Source organism: Oncorhynchus keta, chromosome 13 (assembly GCF_023373465.1).
Source record: "Oncorhynchus keta strain PuntledgeMale-10-30-2019 chromosome 13, Oket_V2, whole genome shotgun sequence".
Taxonomy (NCBI): domain Eukaryota; kingdom Metazoa; phylum Chordata; class Actinopteri; order Salmoniformes; family Salmonidae; genus Oncorhynchus; species Oncorhynchus keta.
The window spans coordinates 19,777,063-19,799,661 of record NC_068433.1 but is presented as its reverse complement, the minus strand read 5'-3'; the positions used below and the strand labels follow the sequence as shown (position 1 = coordinate 19,799,661).

At 41.4% G+C, this 22,599-nt stretch overlaps 1 protein-coding gene across 14 annotated transcripts in view; it reads right to left on the bottom strand.

The window, feature by feature from the left end:
- Nucleotides 1-22,599, bottom strand: part of LOC118392710 (adhesion G protein-coupled receptor L3-like) — a 324,261-nt gene that overhangs the window by 14,722 nt on the left and 286,940 nt on the right. For all 14 annotated transcript variants that reach the window (XM_052459521.1, XM_052459531.1, XM_052459520.1 and 11 more), the window contains 4 exons: nt 22,009-22,229; nt 10,530-10,596; nt 9,260-9,351; nt 185-353 (listed from right to left, as the gene is read on the bottom strand). In XM_052459521.1, the coding sequence (XP_052315481.1) occupies nt 185-353; nt 9,260-9,351; nt 10,530-10,596; nt 22,009-22,229 (549 nt within the window). The remainder of the gene's footprint in view (nt 1-184; nt 354-9,259; nt 9,352-10,529; nt 10,597-22,008; nt 22,230-22,599) is intronic.

The following is a 22,599-nucleotide window of genomic DNA, read 5'->3' as shown; positions in this document are numbered from 1 at the left end:
TTTGACCAACTCTTCTTAGTAAGAGGAGCTAAATTGTATCAAGCTTCTCAGAGTAAGAGTGCTGATTTAGGATCGGTTTTTGCTTTTAGATCCCAATTAATACGATTCCCAGATCAGCACTCCTTCTCTGAGATACTTTCTGAATACGGGCACTGGACCACAAAGGTTAGAGGGAAACACGTACCTTCTTCTGGAGGACACAATGGAAGATGAAGATGAACATGCCCTGCAGGGAGTTAAAGATGGTGAAGAGGTAGGCCATGATGACCGTGCTCTCGTTGACGTACATCAGGCCGAAGGCCCAGGTCAAGCCCAGCAGACAGAGCAAAGCGATGGCCCCAATCACCCACGACCTGGAAACACACCGTCGAGACAATGTCAACATTCTGGACGTCCTCAGAACTGACACAGGAGTACCAAATGAACTCAATGACTTTTAAGTTGCGTGCCCTCACCTTTTGTTGGCTGTAATTTCCTAAATAAATTAATGTGAATTATGCTCCTCACCATACTTATAGCTGGTTAAACTATGAATTGACAGTACAGTCTGAAATTACGTAAATATGTCATTGTCCCATGAAGCAAAAGGTGGAAATGCACAAAGTGTAAAGGTTTTGTTGAAGCTCAATAATAAAGGTCTTCGTCTGGTTCTACATTCCGAGACCAGATGCAGGAAGTGGTGACTGTTCTTAGACTTGCCACTTAGCATTCTGTCAGTAGTACACAACTCAGAAGGAACATCGTGACTAGGTGTTCACTGAAGCACAATGCAAAGAAAGATTTCAAAGCAAACTTTCAGGTTGAAAAAGTACATATTGCAAGAATTAGTTTGCAGACTTCCCCCAATCTATTTGCAACCTTGGTCTGTGAACATAGTGATGAATAATAAAGGCAAACAACAGGTGGAAATAAAATGCCCACCAGACAGACAAAAGTTCTGGACGAAGGGACGGCGGGAGGTAGGAGAGAAATGAAGTGGAAAATCGACAGAGGAAACAAATCGACTCGATATAAAATAAAAAAAGGAGTGAAATTGAATTGAATCTTGTTTTTGTCTTTTGTTATCGTCTGCTCCTCGGGGACACCTAGGATTTTTCTCTCGCTCACCTTCTTTCATGTGTTGCATCCATTACGTGTTTGAAAAGTAACCGAGAAATAGTCTTTAAAAAAAATTGAAAATGAGAGACACACTATTATTATCATCTCAGGAGTAGTAGCAGTGGAAAACTCTGTTGAAAAGTCAAGGTAACTCTCCAATATCAAATGAGTACTTGGTGTATAATGAATGTGTAAATAATAGGCGATACAGCCTGTATGACCTCAGGGCTAGCATATAAGGCATAATCACTGGAAGGCACATTGCATATGAACACATGTGAACACAGTATTTTGAATGTGGTGCCCGAGGGTTGTGCCAAAGGCCTTGACAGGTAATTAAGCTCTGAATACTTGTGCTTGTATAATCAGAAATACCTGTGCATTCAAAATCAAGGAATTTATGAAAACATAATTACTTTCTTCAAAGCTTAAATTGCACAGTACATGAGTGCGTCCCTCGTGACGAACCGGGAGATTTGGTTCTGGGTTCGGAGATGACTTCCAAGAGAAGTGCTCCTACTGTAGAGAATATTGATGTGTGCTACTATGTCTGTATGCATTCCCTACGACTTGACCCGAGAGCGTCACTTAACATTTAGTAAAGGCAGGAGGTGATATCAACATTACTCATTACTTCGTTGTGAGAAAATGAATGGTTAATGAACGGTGTGTCATAAATATGATGGTCCATTTTACTTACTTGATCTCAGGTTCGTAATCCTCATAGCTGACCGGAATAATCAAAATAAATGAAAAACATCCAATTAAATCAATAATCAAACAAAACACCAAAGCAAATCATAAAATAAAAATGATTTTGAAAGCTACATGCTTACATTTACACCCGTTGCCAAAAGTATGTGGACACCTGGTTGTCGAACATCTTTATTCAAAATTATGGACATTAATATGGAGTTGTTCCCCCCCTTTTCAGCTATAACAGCCTCCACTCTTCTGGGAAGGCTTTCCACTAGATGTTGGAACATTACTGAAGGGAACTTGCTTCCATTCAGCCACAAGAGCATTAGTGCGGTCAGGCACTGATGTTGGGCGATTGGGCCTGGCTCGCAGTCGGCGTTCCAATTCATCCCAAAGGTGTTAGATGGGGTTGAGGTCAAGGCTCTGCGCAGGCCAGTCAAGTTCTTCCACAACGATCTCAACAACCAATTCTGTATGGACCTCGCTTTGTGCACGGGGGCATTGTTATCCTGAAACAGGAAAGGGCCATCCCCAAACTGTTGCCACAAAGTTGGAAGCACATAATCGTCTAGAATCTTGTTGTATGCTGTAGCGTTAAGATTTCCCTTCACTGAAACTAAGGGGTCTAGCCCGAACCATGAAAATCAACCCCAGACCATTATTCCCCCTCCATCAAACTTTACAGTTGGCACTGTGCATTCAGGCAGGTAGCATTCTTCCTGGCATCCGCCAAATCCAGATAGGTCCGTCGGACTGCCAGATAGTGAAGAGTGACTCTTCACTCCAGAGAACGCATTTCCAGAGTCCAATGGCAGCGAGCTGTACACCACTCCAGCCGACGCTTGGCATTGCGCATGGTGATATTGTGTGAAATTGATATTGTGTGATATTTCATGAAATTCCCAACGAACAGTTATCGCGCTGACGTTGCTTCCAGAGGCAGTTTGGAACGTGGTAGTGAGTGTTGTAACCGAGGACAGTCGATTTTTCAGCGGCCCCATTCTGTGAGCTTGAGGGGCCTACCAGCTCTAGCTCTTGTCTATGGAGAACGCATGGCTGTGTGCTCAATTTTATACACCTGTCAGCAACAGGTGTGGCTGAAATAGCCAAATCCACTAATTTGAAGGGGTGTCCACATACTTTTGTATATATAGTGTAGTTAAAGGAGAGAGCTCAGGGGGACTACCACAGACACAGACAAAGACCAACAGGAAATATTTAAAAAATGGCTGATCAAATAAAACACTATACTGATTACATCCAACGTATCTCCAGCCAGAATCCTCTTGCTCTCACTCGTATTTTGTGAGTGAGTTGCAGGTGCTCAACCTAATTATCTCGGGCGTTTCCACTCCTCAATAAATACAGGTGGGTCTCGGCCTCAATCGTAATAAATGGTCCAGGTGCGATGGCAAAAATAAATGTATGAAATTACTGGGGCCCACCATTAAACATAATTTTCCCAGTTCTATCTTAATGACCTGTTGGGGGAGGCACTTCATCAAGCTGCTTTACCCCTAGACGGTCAGAGAGACAAGGGTGCAGAAAAAAAAGAGGGAAATATTGACCTGGAACTATGGACATTTTGAAAAAGGGATGGACGACTCGAACAGTGGAAATTGGATAGAGATGCCAGAGGACATAATAAAAGTAGTAGGGAGGACATGAACAGGACATAAATAGAATATTTATCATATCTTTCCTAGTTTGTATATTTCAACGTAATGAGTAGTGGATCTGGACACCGTTGCTTTTCACATCTGCAACTAAGAATTGATGATGATTGTCATTTTCCCGTGAGGGCTGTCTTGGAAGAACATGGTTCAAGGAAGTAGATGTCCCCAACAACCAGTATGTCCTCCTGCTTTCACTCTGGAAAAGTTCAAAATATGTACTTCATATGACGCCTTTCTGCATTGTTATTTAAAAACGTCTTTCAAAAGTGCATAATTTATTCCTGCATTTGATTATTTATTTAAGTTGAGAAACTCTCCTAATTAATCCCGTACCACTTTCAGTCCTACAGACCTGGGCCCAGTGCCAAAATAGCTTAAGTAGCTCCCGCTGAGCCAGTGAATACCCTCGCAATGATGCCACTCGAGTGACACGCTCAATGGTTCCACCGCCGCAAAAAGAGCACTTGTGCGCATTCACCGGAAAACGAGGGAAAAGCGTTCATTGTGTTAATAGTCGGGTATAAATATCAAAAATGAAAAGAAGCTGAGGAGTAAAGTGTTCTAATACAACAACCACATTAAATTGGCACCAATTTCCTTTTTAGAAAAGAGACAAAAGAGACAATTCTGAGAGGTGATATGCATTTCAAAGCTGATCGCAATTGGTCAATTGAGTCGCCTTTCACCTGGGCATAAAAGAGTCTCATTGGCGAGTTGAAAGGAAAGAAGAAATGCTGTGATCTACTCAGCGGGATGCTAATTGTTTAACTAAAGCCATGCATCTGAAAAATGTTAATTACCTGAAATTGTTTACTTCAGATATAAATTTAGAGCATTTGACGCAGGAACAGGATCATGTTTAAAGCAACGATACCATCTTAATTTGCATATTCTTTCAGGGTCTATTGTAGGGGGATTCCTCAACATGTAACGAACTCCTCAATTTATTTGCCATGAGGCATATACAGCACATCTACTCCCTGTGCTTTAAACAGTCATGAAAGAGTCGTGTCATGAAAAAGCGCACATTTCTCAGCATCTTGTGGACTGCAGTCATGAACGCTCAGCCATTTCCCAGACATAGGGTTCGACAAAAGTTTAGTAAAAGTTTGAGTCAGAGAGGAGAACGGCATCCAATTTGTGCCAAAGGAACAACGAAGCTAAATCTTACAGTACCAATACCAGTGGGGGCGAAAATACAACGGGTTACGCCAACACAGCACACCACAAACGGATGAGGAATTGCTAAACTACTGCCACATGGGAAAGAGTACTATGTTTAAAGGGAAGGGTAATGGGGTCCACACGCAATACAGTATATGTGAAGACATAATAGTGCAGTCCTCTGTAGAAATACGTTACATCTTACCAGTGCCATTCCACAATAATGATTCCATCATAATAACGATAGCTACCACGAGGAAGAAAATATGAAAGAAAAATAATAAGGGGTTAAAAACAAAACCAAAAATGATTCAATAAGACAGAAAGGGTACCATGCAGTAGTAATCAAAAGAAAAGAGAGTGTGAGTGAGTGAGTGAGTGAGTGAGCATGGAACATTCATTACAAAACAAAGCAACGTGATGAAATTAATGAAGTTTAACATCAAAATATAAAGAGCACAAAATATAAGAGAAAGATCCTACTTAATTACCAACTAGCAGGAGTCGAAACTTAAAAATACTAAAACATCTCCCTCAATTTTACATTGTTAGTAGCAGCCCACGTTGTTAGTCGCAGCCCATGTTGTTAGTAGCAGCCCACGTTGTTAGTAGCAGCCCACGTTGTTAGTAGCAGCCCACATTGTTAGTAGCAGCCCACATTGTTAGTAGCAGCCTAAATCGTATCGAACCTGATGATTTGGAACTGATGTGCTACAGTCCATTCAAAAGTAACCAAGAGTGTAGCCATATTTTGACAAACTGTCAGGGCAGAGGGGAAGCATTGGACACACTGACCATGTCTGCATCCCAAATTCCCTTTATAGTGCAGGGCTTTTGCCCAGGGCTCATAAGGCTCTGCGCAATAATAGGGTGCTATTTGGGACGTAGTCCTGGTGAATGAGATACATAAATCTAGAGGTAGGTCTATCAGACGCCAGAGCTGGGAGAGAAGGGGTCGTGACATTTATGGTTTGGTCTGAGAGACAGTCCGCAGGTGAGGTTTCTGATTGGCCATGGTAGACTAGTGTGATAAATCCTATGATGCAGAGAACGAACGCAGGTCAATATTCTCTCCACAGACAAACAAGGCAATGCATCTAAAAGGAACCATCTATAACTCATTCACAGTATTCTTAGACGAAATCGTAACACTTGCTTGATAAACGGCCTGGGGGAGTTCAAAAATCTTGTCTTTACTAAACTTTAAAATGTAAACATTTAAAAAAAAATGGTTGGCTTAAATTTCTCCAGTCGCCTTTAAAAACACTCAGTTGATGATGATTATCTACTCAATAACCCGTTAGGTTCAAAATCAGGTCACAGTATCAACAGCTGTTGTCAAACGTGTTAGCACTAAGATGGTTGACCTACTGTACAGGAAAACAGTGCATTCGGAAAGTATTCAAACCTCTTGCCCTTTTCCACATTTTGTTACGTTACAGCCTTATTCTATAATTGATTAAATATTTACATTTTTGTATCAATCTACACATAATACGCCATATTGACAAAGCGAAAACAGTTGTTTATTAAAGTTTTTGCTAATATTTTAAATCATTTTCTTACATAAGTATTCAGACCCTTTGCTATGAGACTCCTGTTTCCATTGATCATCCTTGATGATCTTGATTGGAGTCAACCTGTGGTAAATTTAATTGATTGGACATGATTTGGAAAGAGACACACCTTTCTATATAAGTTCCCACAGTTGACAGTGCATGTTAGAGAAAAAAAAACAACCCATGAGGTCGAAGGAATTGTCCGTAGAGCTCCGAGGCAGGATAATTCAGTTTTTCTAGAAACCCGTTTTTGAATTGTCATTATGGGGTATTGTGTGTAGATTGATGAGGTAAAAAACACAATTAATTTTATAATCAGGCTGTAACATAGGCTCTCAATAATCCTGCAACAAGAGGAAATGTGAATTATTATGTGGATTATAATATTGGACATTTTTGTAAGGAAAAATCAGTGGAAGTGGAAATGACAAACTTCAGAAGCCTTTTTAAATCTCAAACACACTAGAAGTGTAATAAGGAGAGTACTCCTGCAACAGGGCGCTCACATTAAGATCCTAGAATGAAACAAAAGCAAGCTAAACTGATGGTCATTCTTGCTATAATAAGAGTCCATAGTCGCAGAGGCACGACAGTATTCATGGCCCATTATTACATATAATCATATTTACTAACCTGGTTTTAACTGGTTGTTATTGAGTCGCGGATGTATGCACAGCTCTGGGCTTTAAACTTTGTCACACCAACATGTCTCAGACTGCTATCAATGGTATCCAACAGATTACTATTGATTCTGATACAGACGGTCCTGTCCAGTCGAGTGTTTACCCAGCTCTCCCATCAGCTCGGGATTACAATTTAGACAGGGATGTCACTCGGAGTTCACAGAGCAGGCATCCTCTGGAAAACTGGCCTCAACACCTGCTAGAATGCGAACTATATAATGTGTGTGTGTGTGGGTGCGCATAGGAATAAAGCGAGAAAGAGTGTGAGTGTGTGGCGGGTTGTGTAAAGTTTGTGTGTGTGTGTGTGTGTATGTGCACACTTGCTGAGAGTACAAGGCCAGCAGAGGCTCACTCCACTCTGACAAAAGCAGTGACAAGACGCTCGAGATGGTGCCACTAGTATCACTGCCTTAAAACACACCGATGCCACCAGTGTCTTCAAACAGGAGGACAGGTAAAATATAGAAAACAACTGGAGGATTTAGGACTGGTAGAGGCAGAGAAATGACTTTAGCCTAGCCACAAAATAAGTCTACCCTGACACCTGGTTGTAATCACACCAAGTCAACACCACAAAAATGCTGTGTCATTGTATTGACACGGCTCCGAGAGGAGAAAAGGCCCCACTGTGTCATTATGCACTAATGTTAAAAGACACGACCAACAAATTACCTTGAATTACACCACATAATGAACACTTAACACCAGCAAAGATGGGCATAAAACACAGATATGATTCAAATTTAAATGAACTAAGTCTAGGATTGACCAAACCTTCAACATTCTATCCAATTGTTATTGTGGTGATATCACAATAGATGGTTATTTTGTTTCCCAAAGCACAGTGAGTCACAAGTCATAGGCTGTTCTCTCTGCTACTGCATGGTAAGCGGTACCGGAGCGCCGAAGTCTAGGTCCAAAAAGCTCCCTAACAGCTTCTACCCCCAAGCCATAAGACTGCTGAACAATTAATCAAATGGCCACCTGGACTATTTGCATTGACATCCCCCTTGTTTTTACACTGCTGCTACTCGCTGTTTATTATCTAGACGTAGTCACTTTAGCCCTACCTACATGTACAAATTACCTTGATTAACCTATGCCCCCGCACGTTGACTCTGTATTGGTACCCCCTGTATATAGCCTCGTTATTTTATTGTGTTACTTTAGTTATTTTAGTAAATATTTTCTTAACTATTTCTTGAACAGCATTGTTGTTTAAGGGCTTGTAAGTAAGCATTTCACTGTAAGTTCTACCTGTTATGTTACAAATAACATTTGATATTAAAACACATGTATTTATACTTATTAATTGTCACTCATAAATTGCAACGCCAGTTAATCTTTTACTGCGGTGCGCTCAATCAGAGTCACACAGAGTATTTCTTGGTGTTCATACACAAATCTACTTTGAAACAAAAGTATACACCTCACACACATGGTTATGGGCTTAATAAGGAGACACCTGTATCGTGTCAGATATAGAGTTGAAATCTATTACATTGAGTTTGCATCCCAATATTACACTTTTTATGCATCACAGACTGAAATATAACAACATCTTTTGACATAGAAACACCACATTTTCAGGGTTTGAAAAAAATGATTAATTATGAAAAAAATATGAAAAACATTCCACCCTTGAGGCCAAGAGAGGGTGAATTTGGTCAATTGACTGCAGGGAAGGGCTACCAGTAGGATTTCTAATGTCATTCATATTTTCATATCCTGAGTGGCAGGGTGTGAGCAATCACGCGAGCGCACATGTACAGCACACATGCAGGCGTGCACACAAACAAACACCTCCTTTTATGAATATTCATCTGCGTGGTAACCGATGACGACAGGTCAGGTTAATTCCACCAGATTGTCTCTTGCTTGGCCTCTCCTGCAGCCGACAAGCGTGCACTTCAGATAATGAAGGACGCCTGCCGTAAGACCCGTCTCATTTGAACCCTTGCCTCCACAGCCTTTAGTGAAACTGAGAGGTTATGAACCTGGAGGACTGCGCTTCCTGCATGGCCATTCTCACCCATCTTTATGTGTTTTGAGAGGTTCACAAATAACACAGGAGTTTTTCTAAGCAGCCACACATCTCATAACTATACAGCTTCCATCTCAAAGTCTCGGCTTATTTTTATGTACATGAGATCAATCGTTCCTTATAATACCTTTGTTTTTGTTCAATTTTATTCAAATATGACTTACAGTTAACATATGTTTTGTATATGTGGCCCGGGTGGGAATTGAACCCACAAGCACCATGCTCTAACACACTGAGCCATCGGAACCTGGTTTGCCATATTAGGTTACCACTGGGATGTACAGTCCAAGCGTCGTGTGTGGAAGGTCCCAATGCCTGGAAGGACACGTGACTTACTTGATGTTGTCGAGGCAACCCGAGTCGGGTTTGAGGATGGCGGTGTGGTGGAACATCTTGTACAGCGCGATGCCTAGGAAAATCACGTTGAGCTGGGAGAATGGAGTGAAAGAAAGGAGAGAGCATAGCTTGAGATGGAGTTTGTGTGTCGTAAATGATGTTTTCATTTATTTTTAAGTCGGGGAGACATTGTTAGAGCTGGTTGAGTATGAAGTGTAGGAACAAGATGCGGTTTTCCCACTTTGCCAAATAGAGCACAACATTATATGAACGTTGTATACAGTATCACTACCACCTAGGCACTGAGTGGTGCACTGAGCTCTTTCCATGAGAGACTGGCCAGGTGAATCCAGGTGAAATATATGATCCCTTACTGATGTCACTTGTTAAATCCACTTAAATCAGTTTAGATGAAATGGTAATAGACCAGTGGTAGCGCCATCTCAAAATAGTATGGCCCCCTCGAAATGACACCAATTGAATTGTAACTCATAACACACTGTGCTGGGGAAGTGACTAGCCCTTTTCTACATCTCTTCTACTTATCCCCCCCCCCCTCCGTCCGTCCGTCCGTCCCCCCCGTTCTAGAGGGACTACGATTCCAGAAGGAGTCAGCCTTTCTTAGTGGAAGTATTCTGGCTGTTACAGAGAAAAAGCATGAGTCATGAAGTGGAAATAATAGTGTTTTGTGATTTCAGAACATTGGGGCGTGTAGAAAGAGCATTAGACATGCATTTTGGGTTTTGAAAATATCTAAGTTAGGAATTAACCCGTGTGTGTGTGTGTGTGTGTGTGTGTGTGTGTGTGTGTGTGTGTGTGTGTGTGTGTGTGTGTGTGTGTGTGTATTTTACCTCAGCCTATGTGGCTTCGAAGTGCCTGCTTGTGTGCCTGTGTCGGATTGTGTGTCCTCTCTCTGTGCCTCAAGGTACAAAGTAATAGTAAACCTAGTGTACGATTCTAGGTGGATGTTCTGGGTGAAAATCAATCATAAATCGTAGAGAGGCATCACTTGGTGACTGAATTCTAAGTGGAGATCCTCTCTCCCTCAGCAAAGACATCTCTGTCAGTTGTGCGGCAAAGCGACTAACCGCAATACTTCACAGTTCACCTCCTCATCCATTTCCCACCATGACACATGACCAGCAGTGGCTCATACCCAACGGTGTTACAGAGGAAAGTGGATGTTCTCTCTGGACCATTGAAGCAGTGACCTGGGGGGCTAAATGGGGTTAATGAGATAGTACGGGAGTGGGGAAGAAGGGACGCTTACCATAATTATCAAGGTTGCCGGTCCTATGAAACTCCAAATGAAGTAAGTGTCCAGACGAAGCCAGCACCTGGAGGGGAGAAGAAAAGAGAGAGAGTACATCATTTATGGAATATCATCATCATCATCATCATCATCATCATCATCATCATCATCATCATCATCTTGTCTTGTTTGACCATCTCTGCTACATGAATACAGAGAATGTGTGAGAGGATAGTACAGTGGAGAAAGAGGGGGGAGGGAGGGAGAGAGAGAAGGGGTTGGTGAAGAGGGAGGGAGGGAGAGAGAGAGAGAGAGAGAAGGGGTTGGTGAAGAGGGAGGGAGAAATGGAGAGAGAGAGAGAAGGGGTTGGTGAAGAGGGAGGGAGAGAGAGAGAGAGAGAGAAGGGGTTGGTGAAGAGGGAGGGAGGGAGAAATGGAGAGAGAGAGAGAAGGGGTTGGTGAAGAGGGAGGGAGGGAGAGAGAGAGAGAGAGAGAGAGAGAGAGAGAAGGGGGTGGGGCAGGGTAGAGAGAGGGCGAGAGAGAGAGAGCGAGCGGTATAAGGTGAGGCCAGCACACAGGACATACATCAACATGGAGGCTGGAATGACAAAGAGAAATGAGCACTTCAAAAACACAGTGCCGCAAGGGGGTAGGAGAGTTATGACCATTGCATGAGGGTTTGGAGGGTGGGATTTTGGAGTTTCAGTGCCATAACTGCTTAAAGGGTGTGATGGTCACAACAGAGTTATCAAAGGACAGAGTAACAAAACTGTAAAGGTGGTTCGGGGGGGTGACGTTTCCCCTAGGTACAGGTCCCCTCCCCAATCCTAAATTTAAAGCTAGAATCCTTAAAGTGCTACATCCATTTTTGGCCGAATAAATGTATGATATACCCCCCATTGATTCTTACAACTTGAGTTTAGCTCAAACCAAAATATACACTTTTCACTTTTATTTAACTTTTTTACTTTTTTTTGTTTGTAAACAGAGTAAATGTAAACAAACACTGTACAGCCTCAAAACATGGTTCAAACTATACATTTCATACCATGGATGGTCAGTCCTTCACTCTACGTCTCTGATATGATCCTGTCTGCAATACCTCCAGGCTGGTATGTTAACATGCTTATTAGGCTTGAGATCCATTCCATATCAGGAGTTGAATAGGGACACAGAAATACAGTTCATGCTTGGAAAGGTTTGCACAGAAAACAATGGAATAAATTCCATGCCCTCAACTGAATTCCATTCCCTTAATTGAATTCCATTTCCCACTCATTCCCTCATTAAGTAAAATGAAATTGAACTATCACAACCATTAACCATATGCACACTTTTACCTTTTTTTACACCATTGTGCCGACCCAAACCATACTATGCTGGCTTTCGGGTGCATTTCCTTTCACGTTGTCCTTTCCAGCAACTATGGGGGGATGTGTCAGCAGGCCAATGCAGTATGGCTCAGCTCAACTAGTGTGAAAAGGCCTATAGAGACCTAGAAGAACTGTTCAACCTCATCATGCTAAAGCTAGACTCAGCGAAATGACGTTGCAACGAGCAGCACTGGAGATATTGAGATGAGCGAGATGCTGCACTGAACCCCTCTTTACAGTCCATTACCACATCAACACATGCGCTTGCTTCACTTCTCCGGCAGGTAGTCTAGGGTTTAAGAGCTTTGGGCCAGTAACTGAAAGGTCGCTGGTTCAAATCCCTGAGCTTACAAAAGGTGAAGAGGGTATTGGGTTAAATGGGGAAGACACATTTTGGTTGAATGCATTAATTTGTGCAACTGACTATGTATCCCCTTTCCCATCACACCAATACAAGACAGTTACAATACATTATTTGGCTGATTGAACTCGAATGGGCCCAGATATGATCACACAGGGCTGGATGAACTCGAATGGGCCCAGATATGATCACACAGGGCTGGATGAACTCGAATGGGCCCAGATATGATCACACAGGGCTGGATGAACTCAAATGGGCCCAGATATGATCACACAGGGCTGGATGAACTCGAATGGGCCCAGATATGATCACACAGGGCTGGATGAACTCGAATGGGCCCAGATATGATCACACAGGGCTGGATGCCGGATGAAGGCAATACTGGAACGACAAAAATGAAGCTGATACATGACCTGCTAGCTAAATTATTAATCGTTTCATCTCCGCCACTGCTAGGTAGACCTCCATTTTTGGCCATCTGAAATGACAGCTTCTTACTCTGTCGTCATTCAGACTGACAAATAGGCAAAATGGAAGGGGCAACACTTTTTCTGTAATTCAACAGCATTTCAAGGCAGATTGAGAGGACAGAACTTGGCTTCGGACAGTGCGGGCCGTACTCGAACATTGGAAGGAAACGCAACAATGCAACTGGAGGTTTAATAATACTGTAACGTGCCACCAGTGTTCCCTCTAAGCTGCTCAATAACTGCCAGCCGGCATGAGATTGAACTTTACTAAAAATGTACACCATCTTTCCTGGTTTTAAACAGATACATTTTCACATCTACTGTGGAGACTGGGATTGAATCAACTTAATAACACTCCCTTTTAATGCAACAAACCAAATCTAACTTCAAGACTAAGTTGGTGGTTTTGATTTAGGCTGAGCCTGCTGAGGAGCCCATTGGCGTACCCTTGATCTATTTCATGGGCATCACCCTCTGTCAGTGTAGCTAGCCTAGATGCACATTTGAGATCACAGAGCAGAGCCGTGTGTAGCTGCGTGTGCACATTAGTTAGTGAGTTTCTAGCCCGGTTATAGCTAATTTGGGTCAGCAATGAGGGAGCGATTGCTTCCTGCAAGAGCATGGAACGTGTAGATATCTAGCAGTCTTTAACAAGCGAGTCAGATTTTTTGTCTTAAAGGGGCAGTGTCCTGGCTTGAATATGCAAATAAGCCAAAAGGAAGAGAGTATGAATTTAATTTTGTAAAGTGGTTTCTTGCATCATATAACACAATACAATGTAATTTTCAGTCACCTACTTGGCCAATTGTGTTACAGATCATTTCTTAAATGTTATGAAGTGATTTGAGCTTTTAGACGAAAACATCAGCCCTAAAATGGTTAATGTCAAGCCATGCATACATTTTTTTAAAAAGCCTCATGGAATGTAGGCCGACATTGAACACCACATATTGGCTATTGTAGACAATATCATAGAAGACAACAGCTATATGTGGACATGTTTTGTTGATAGGTCTACATTATTCTCAAATAGCCGCAATAGCCTATGGCCACTGTCTGAAACTGTAACTTAACACTAGAACCACCTGGCCCTACAGCCTATAAGAAGTACCTTATAGAGAAGGTTGAGAAAGTCCTACTGAAAAAGTCTATAGCCTATTTTCGACACCACTTCCAGATTATGACGCATCAACATTCTAACAGTTTAATCAACACATTTGATATATGCTATTGGAACAATAATCATTAGGTCTTGTTTAAGGATGTCTTTGGTAACATTAGAATACTAAAAAAATATTATTTAAAAATAACAATAATTGCATTTTCATTAGTTTCGGTTACTCTAGGCCCCTCAAACTCAACTCTGGACATTGAAGTCAGTCTCACTGCATTTTTCCCCCTGTACCCTTCTAATCAAGGATGATTTTTAAATCTGGGATACCAGGTGGGTGAATTGAATGATCAGGTAGAACAACAGCAGGCTGGTAAGAGCGGAATATACCTGCTCTATCCTATAAGTAAAAAACGAAATCACAAAGAAATCCTTATAATTTTGTTTTGGAAGGTCTAAAGAAACATTGTGGAAATAAGAAAATCTATTTGAAAAATCAGGATAGCATATTATGTTACCAATCTTTGCTTAGTAGCCAGAGCAATGCTGTCGTGCAAGTGCTGAATGGTAAGCGCTGATATTCTTCGAAAAAGTGATATTTAAAAATAGAGACAACATAATATTTTCACTCATCAGACTATTGTAACATCTAATTGGGTCTTTAGGCTAACTGTTATTATGTGTGAAATTCGTTTAGGTGTTGTTTAGTTTCTGTGTTGTTTAGGAGTAGTTTCGATGGGCCGGCTGTGCAGGCTGACTGGCAGCGTTTGCTTCCGCTAGCTCATCAACATGGATAGAGTAAAATACATGTTTTGCAATTTTCGTTTGCCTCACAATAAATATGATAAGTAATAGAGTTATAGTAAATAAAACAATCCCTTAACACCATCTATTTACAAAGTAAAATGTAAAAGAAAATATCAACCCACAAAGTGCACGATGAAATGATTTGCTAGAAACATGGGCGCCAACTCTGATAAATAGGCTTAACACACACTCATCATTACACTATTGTTGTTCTAAATTAAAATCAACCTCTTCACTCTCTTTGCCATTCAATAAGGCCTAATTTAATTTCAATTGTGAAGTTAAGTGCACAATTATTTCCTATTCAACTATTTATCATCCATTCAGCGAGGAGAGAGAGACTCATTAGCGCCTGGCCGGGTACCAACGTCCTACAGCACGTTGTCTTGGCGGGTTAAGTTTGGGAATAGGTGTGAGAAAATAAAACTGGTAAAAAGGCTCTAAATACTTTTCTGTTTGTGATTTTACAAGTCTGACAAATGAGCAATGTAAAATACAAACATTTAGGAAAAGTCAGGGAAGAGACAGGAAGTTGCTTTTCTTGGGGGGTGGGCGATTTTTTTATTTACAAAATCACAATGTCAGTGGCCGTTGGTCTATTGCAGTTCTCATGTTAAAGTGGGTACAGCTCAGCATTCACAGGTAATGCACGCCAGACTTTGCACAAAATGCATGCAAAATTAATGTTTCCACTCACAAGACTTGAAATCTGCTCAGTGCCGAACATTCTGTGTCACCTCGAACACGGACTACAATAGTGAGTGTTCAGAAATACATACTGAGTCCTGAAAAATATATTTATTTTCTTACATGAAATGGCCCTAGTGCAATATTCGCTCGTGTTTCAACCATATTAGGTGTCAGTAGTGTTATTAGACTACAGTCGCAGCTACAAGCTTAAATGCCTTGGCCGAGTATGTGCAATTACATCACACACCAACACTCTCTAGCACAGTTATGGTGCCAAAAGAGGCTTTGAAAGAAAATAAATACAGATGGGTTAGCTGACGTTGTCACGGAAACGATGCCCACGCTTCAATGGGGCAGAAGTCCATGAGTTGTTTTGATTCTGGATGGCCAGATAGCTAACAACACTACTTTCCATTCACAGTTTCTATGCGAGTAAAGTCATACTGTATATTTGAAGAAAATCCAGACTATTGTGATGGAAACAGGATGTTTTGGTCCAATTTAGCATTTGAGCTAACCCTAACCCTTTTCCTAACATTAACCTAATTCTCCTAACCTGCCACGTTAATTACCCTAACCCGATGCATAGGTTCTCCTAACCTGCTATGAAATGTAAAATCTGATGTTAATTTGACAAAAGCTTGATCCCTTCTAGCTATTAATGGCTACAAATGATAAGTTATGAAGAACTTCACAGGGTGGTGAAAGTGCACGGTATGAGCTTGATGCTCCTTTCCCCAAAAATTTGAGGGTGTAATTCTGGTGACATGATGATCGATGCTTGACTGACATTTGACAAATAAAATCAAAATAAACATTTTGGTTCAGACCTCAAAAGTGGTCTCCTGGTTTAAGTATTGGTGTAGAATTAAACCATCCAATTGTGTTATTTTCTATTTAAAAAGTGTGATTTTTAAGAGGAAAAAAATGGAAAGCTCACGAAAATTACATCATTTGGGAGAAATAAATGACTGAAAACGGCAACAACAAAATAATCCCGATTTTATAGAGCACTACAAATGGCACCGCTCTATGGGCCCTGGTCAAAAGTAGTGCACCATATAGGGAATAGAGTGCCATTTGGGAAACAACCAGTGAGTGTTACTTTGGTGTTACTGAGACTTGACAATTCTCCCCGTGGCTCTTATCAAGGGATAAGAGGAGATGTTGCTCTTATCACGGGATAAGAGGAGATGTGGCTCTTATCAAGTGATAAGAGGAGATGTGGCTCTTATCAAGTGATAAGAGGAGATGTGGCTCTTATCAAGGGATAAGAGATGTGGCTCTTATCAAGGGATAAGAGGAGATGTGGCTCTTATCAAGGGATAAGAGGAGATGTGGCTCTTATCAAGGGATAAGAGGAGATGTGGCTCTTATCAAGGGATAAGAGGAGACGATGTAAACGTATGCACATATCAAAATCTTCCTAAGTAGTCATTATGAAATATGCTGAAAGCGGATATTTTTTTTTTTTAAGGGAAAGGGCTGTCATTTCTGGAGAATACTCAAGCCAGCAATCCTCCGACTATCTGCATGTTCTCCTCTCCAGTCATGTCAGGGTTCTGTTTTGCTTTTTGAGCGTATCCATTTTTTCCATGTGCCGGCCTGACACTGCGTTGGTTACGACGCAAAGAGAATAGAAACCCAGGTAGCGTTTTGTCTCCCAACGGCTAGTGTTGCATACCCACATCAGTGACACTGATACACAGCAACTTGGCACATTAGTTTACCTCAGAGACACTTTGGAGAGAGGGGGAGAGACGTTTAGGTTTTCTCGAGACAAGAGAACCTAAAGAGACTTAAAGTCACGTGTGAGGACATGAGGGGCTCCACGTATGCCAAGGTGTCTAAAAGCAGTTTATCTGTAGCAAAATGGACAGAGATGCTCTCAAAGTTATAACAAACTGTCATTATTAAATGTCAGCTAAATGATCAAGTGAATTATTTAGGGTGAAATGTGAGCTATGCTGCTTTTTGGTAAGGCATTATATGAGTTCACCTCATGGTATATAATTTACAGTAGAATAGTATATTCCCCAAACCTAGGGCTTTTAAAAAAATGAATAAATTCACTGTTCATACAGAGATATTGTCCCTAACAGCTAACACAATCTAACATTAGTCTAAGAATACTCTGGCAACGTAGACTAGACTAATTTCGGTAAACAGTTGAAAATAACAGATTGTGGAATCAATTGGAACATGCTGCTATTCAAGGAACAGAAACACTTATAACACACTTACTGTTTAACTCCTGAGCGAATTAGCCCCATAACAGCCTAAATGGAACTACGCGAGGGCATGTAACAAAAAACAATGCTTTTCATTATGTTCTCTGTCACTGGACTCACTTAGAGATGTGACTAAGCAAAATCTCAGTGGCCATTTTGAATTTGTAAAGTGTGACATTTTCTCTCTTCAGTTAACAGGACAACCCATGGTCATGTTTTTATTGCTCAAATGATTATCTTCCGATTCTAGGTGGAATATTGAGCTGTGTGATGCCCAAACCCCTCCATCTCTAGCTGAGCATGTCACGCCCTGTCCGTCCCCCCCATCTCTCACAGCTGCGTATAATTGTTCCACCGGTGGCTAGAATTTTATTATTCACATGGTGCTGTGGCGACAGGCAATGGCAGCTATCGTCTCAATCCATCACCAAGAAATGTGGCTCCTGCTACACACAAATGTCTCGTGTGTGTGTGTAAGTATACACTACCATCCAAAAGTTTGGGGTCACTTAGAAATGTCATTATTTTCCATGAAAACATACATGAAATGAGTTGCAAAATGAATAGGAAATATAGTCAAGATGTTGACAAAGTTAGAAATAATGATTCTTAATTGAAATAATAATTGTGTCTACAAATCCTCCATTTGAAGAAATTACAGCCTTGCAGAACATTGGCATTCTAGTTTGCCAATTTGTTGAGGTAATTTGTTGAGATTTCACCCCATGCTTTCTGAAGCAAGTTGGATTGGCTTTAATGTTTTAATTTGACCTTTGTTTAACTAGGCAAGTCAGTTAAGAACAAATTCTTATTTTCAATGACGGCCTAGGAACAGTGGGTTAACTGCCTTGTTCAGGTGCAGAACAACAGATTTTATTTTACCTTGTCAGCTCAGGGATTCGATCTTGCAACCTTTCGGTTACTAGTCCAACGCTCTAGCATCCTGGAGTCGATTCTTCACTGTTGACATTGAGACTGATATTTTGCGGGTACTATTTAATGAAGCTGTCGGTTGAGGACTTGTGAGGCGTCTGTTTCTCAAACTAGACACACTAATGTACTTGTCCTCTTGCTCAGTTGTTCACCAGGGCCTCCCACTCCTCTTTCTACTCTGGTTAGGGACAGTTTGCGCTATTCTGTGAAGGGAGTAGTACACAGCGTTGTGAGATCTTCAGTTTCTTAGCAATTTCTCACATGCAATAGCCTTAATTTCTCAGAATAGACTGACGAGTTTCAGAAGAAAGTCCATAGTTTCTGGCCATTTTGAGCCTGTAATCGAACCCACAAATGCTGATGCTCCAGATACTCAACTAGTCTAAAGAAGGCCAGTTTTATTGCTTCTTTAATCAGAACTGTTTTCAGCTGTGCTAACTTAATTGCAAAATGGTTTTCTAATGACCAATTAGCCTTTTAAAATGATAACCTTGGATTAGCTAAAACAAAGTGCCATTGGAACACAGGAGTGATGGTTGCTGATAATGGGCCTCTGAACACCTATGTAGATATTCCATATTTCCACCTACAATAGTCATTTACAACATCAACAATGTCTACACTGTATTTCTGATAAATGTTATGTTATTTTAAATGGACAAAAAAAATTGCTTTTCTTTCAAAATCAAACACATAAGTGGCCCCAAACCTTTGAATGGTAGTGTATATGTTGTTACTCTAGGGGGTCACAGGATCACATTCCCATGGCGTGACTCTCCATGTTCACCCCCACAGACCATCTTCGCCCAACAGGCAAAACCTTTAGGAACTGACTTATAGTATTTCTTCCTGCTCTAAGGAGATAGCTGACCAGTCACACCAGATCGAAGGAAAAGGTTGAACTCTGACCTCTCAGGAGACACAACCAAGGTCATGTGGTGTGTCTATTAAAGGTTTCCCCATGATGTTGGGCGGGAAAACGCCCAACTCTTCTGTAACACAGGCAAACGATAAAGTATAGACATTTATCCCTACTCTTAAATACATTTGAAATGACGACGTGTTACGTGAAGGTATTGTCAATAAATGTGTACTTTTATACATCTACTCTGTAAAATGTGTACTTTTATATATCTACTCTTCTAAATACACGTTAGTACATATTACATATCTGGTATCATTGTGTTCTAGAATGTAAGACAAACACTTTGGAAACAATTTCATATGTACAATAAGGGCCTAAGAGTATTTTTTTTATTGTCTTATTTACAAGTCACTCTGACTCAAAGCGGGATGGGGAACTCCCCATCTCCCTTGATGTCTGAGGCCATCGGATAAAGTGTCACACCCACCCTAATAAAAACTGCACTCTGGCAGTTGGAAATTCAGTTGAAAACTCAGCCAAAAGACAGACGAATGGAGAATTGAATCGATTTGGAGGAGAAAGAGACTTGTCTTGCAGGAGGGAGAGAGAGAGGAAAGTAGGCATGACAAAGAATTGTCATTCTTGGACTGATACAGAACTCTAGGAAACGGCCTCTGAACTCAGAGGCACGTCTTCCTCACGAAGAATCGGAGATGGAACGCTTACCAGGAATTAAGAACAATGGACAGACTTTGCTGAAGAACGAATGGCCCACAAGAGTTGGTTCTTGGGCAACTTCATAGCTTGTGTGCAACACAAAGCTGACTGCGCCAATAGACAGTACCGACGCAGGTCGATGAGAAAGACAGAGAGAGGAATCTGACCATTGATTCAGTAAATTACATTCTCTGAGTTTCCTTCTTGAATATTCGTCATTGCAAAATTATAATCTTAATAGATGAATCAGTCTTTGTTTCTTTTCATTGTGTGTTTGTTTCTCTGGCGTAACAATAAATCCTAGATTTATTAAATGTGGTTCTCTCTTGCTTTGACAAATGCTGGCTCTAATACAATTAAAGACCTTATGTATCCTTTAAGATTGTTGATATGAGACTTGATGAACGAAGGCTAAACTACTAATCAGAGTTTCAAGTTAATTGTTCCCTTTGAATTAAAACGATTAATGGTGCCCTTATACCACATTTTTAATTTGAAACAGTAGGCAAATTAATGATTTAATGAAGTCAATTATCACCAATTATTAGACCACTAAGGTTCCTACAGTGACATGTACGATAAACATTTTGTGAAAACCTCTGATGCTGTTTTTTTGTTGTGTTTCTTTCCCCTCCAGATTGGCTACATATTTAGTGAGAGAGGAACAGTTTCTCTCTACTTCTGCTCTGTGTCATTGTTAGGACCGCTGGTTTATATTTCAGAGAGAAGTGCGAGAGCAAATCAAATCATTTCTCCAGTGTCTTCAGCGGGGAAACATAAGAACGCATGACAATTACATTCCCGGCGGCTCCCTTTCTCGCTCCGGCTCCGTCTAGTGCCTCATCTCTCAGTTGTACAGGAGTTACGTAAATGCTGAAGACGCTAACCACAATGGCTTGACATTCACACAGCTATGGCTTGCATTTGCCACCGTCAGGCATTTTGTTCAGGTCGGCAGAAGTTCTGCGTTAGAATAACCGTTCGGGAGTGACGAGGAGCATTAGTTATTGCAGCAGTTATTGCAATTATAACGACCACCGCAAACTGTTTTTATTCAATGAAATTAGTCAGCTGATTCAGTGCGGTTGTGTGAATTAACCTGAACAAATACATTTGGAAATAAACCAAGTTTAGTGTCAAGATAGTTGTCCCTGGTCAGAAGAAAAACTCCTACGTGCCCTTGTTTAAGTCTACCAGATGTTTCTCACTCAGGTCAGGTGTTCAGGAAACCCCTCTATCATGGGGTCATCCGGGCCAGAGTGCTGATCTAGGATCAGTTTTGCATGGAGAAGGAGGGCACCTGATCCTAGATCAGAACTCCTAATCTGAGATGCTGAGATGAATACAGACTCTGATTTAGAACGGCAGAAGAACTTCCACCATGCTCTCAAAAACCAAACAGAACGGCACAGCAGAACGTCACTACGTCTAGACAGCCGGTAAACAAAGAAACACTAACAGCAGTGGACCACCCTGCCTACACAACAGCCATAGTGAACATATCACAACCATATTGGAATAGTTCAGATATGGCCGTCAGCCTGGTATTGTGTGCCATCAGAAGGTGCTGGTCGTATGGACGACAACATGTTTGAACGAGCCATTATATCAATACGTTGACTACAATAAGTTAACACGTTATTGTTTCCCCAGTTACCGATTCTCGAGAATTGCTTCCCAAACTCGTCCTTAGGACGACCACCCTGACGTTTCACACATTTGTTCAATTGCAACCCCATTTGAATCCGGTGTGCCAGTACTGGAAAATATCAAATAAAGGAACACGCAGTGCTTGAGGAGAGATTTGAGCAACACTGCTTTAGAATGTACACCTTAGGAATGGGTTAATGGTGGGCATGGTTTAAATAACGGGGTTCTTACGGTCAGCGTTATAATGGTATGGTTCTAAAGCCGTGGTTCCATTTCCGGTAAATACTCACACTCGGTCCGTGCCATAGCTGCGGTAGTCCACGGCGGCAGACACGGCCACGATGAGCGCTGGCACACCATAACCCACCAGGTAAAAGTAGCGTTTGCGCGAGTGCTCGCTCTCGAACACCTCCACCAGCATAATGTAGAGCTGCACGCCCTCCAAGAACATCCAGGTGAAGGCCGCCAGGAAGAAGAAGTGGAGCAGGGCAGCGAACACAGCACAGGCAATCTGAGGGGAAAGGTGACACGGTACAAGGTCAAAGGTCAAATTCAAAACTTGAATGGGTTTGGCTTAGACACAGCAGAGCAAAAACCATATGCAGAACGCACACAAATGGGCACACACACACACACAGACACACACTACTTGTAACGACTGTAATGGATCAGATTATTGAAGCAACCCGGGGTGCTTTGTTCAGCGGTCATTGAAATTGGTTCAATTAAACGACTGTCAGGACCAGTGGCCATCAATGCAATTCAGGAGAGAAGTGATCTTTAAAACTGCCCACTGAATCAAAACCATCACATCTTATGAGTAGAGGGCAAAAGCAGTGTGAAAACTCTAAGATAATATACACGTTGCTTAGTCATCCATA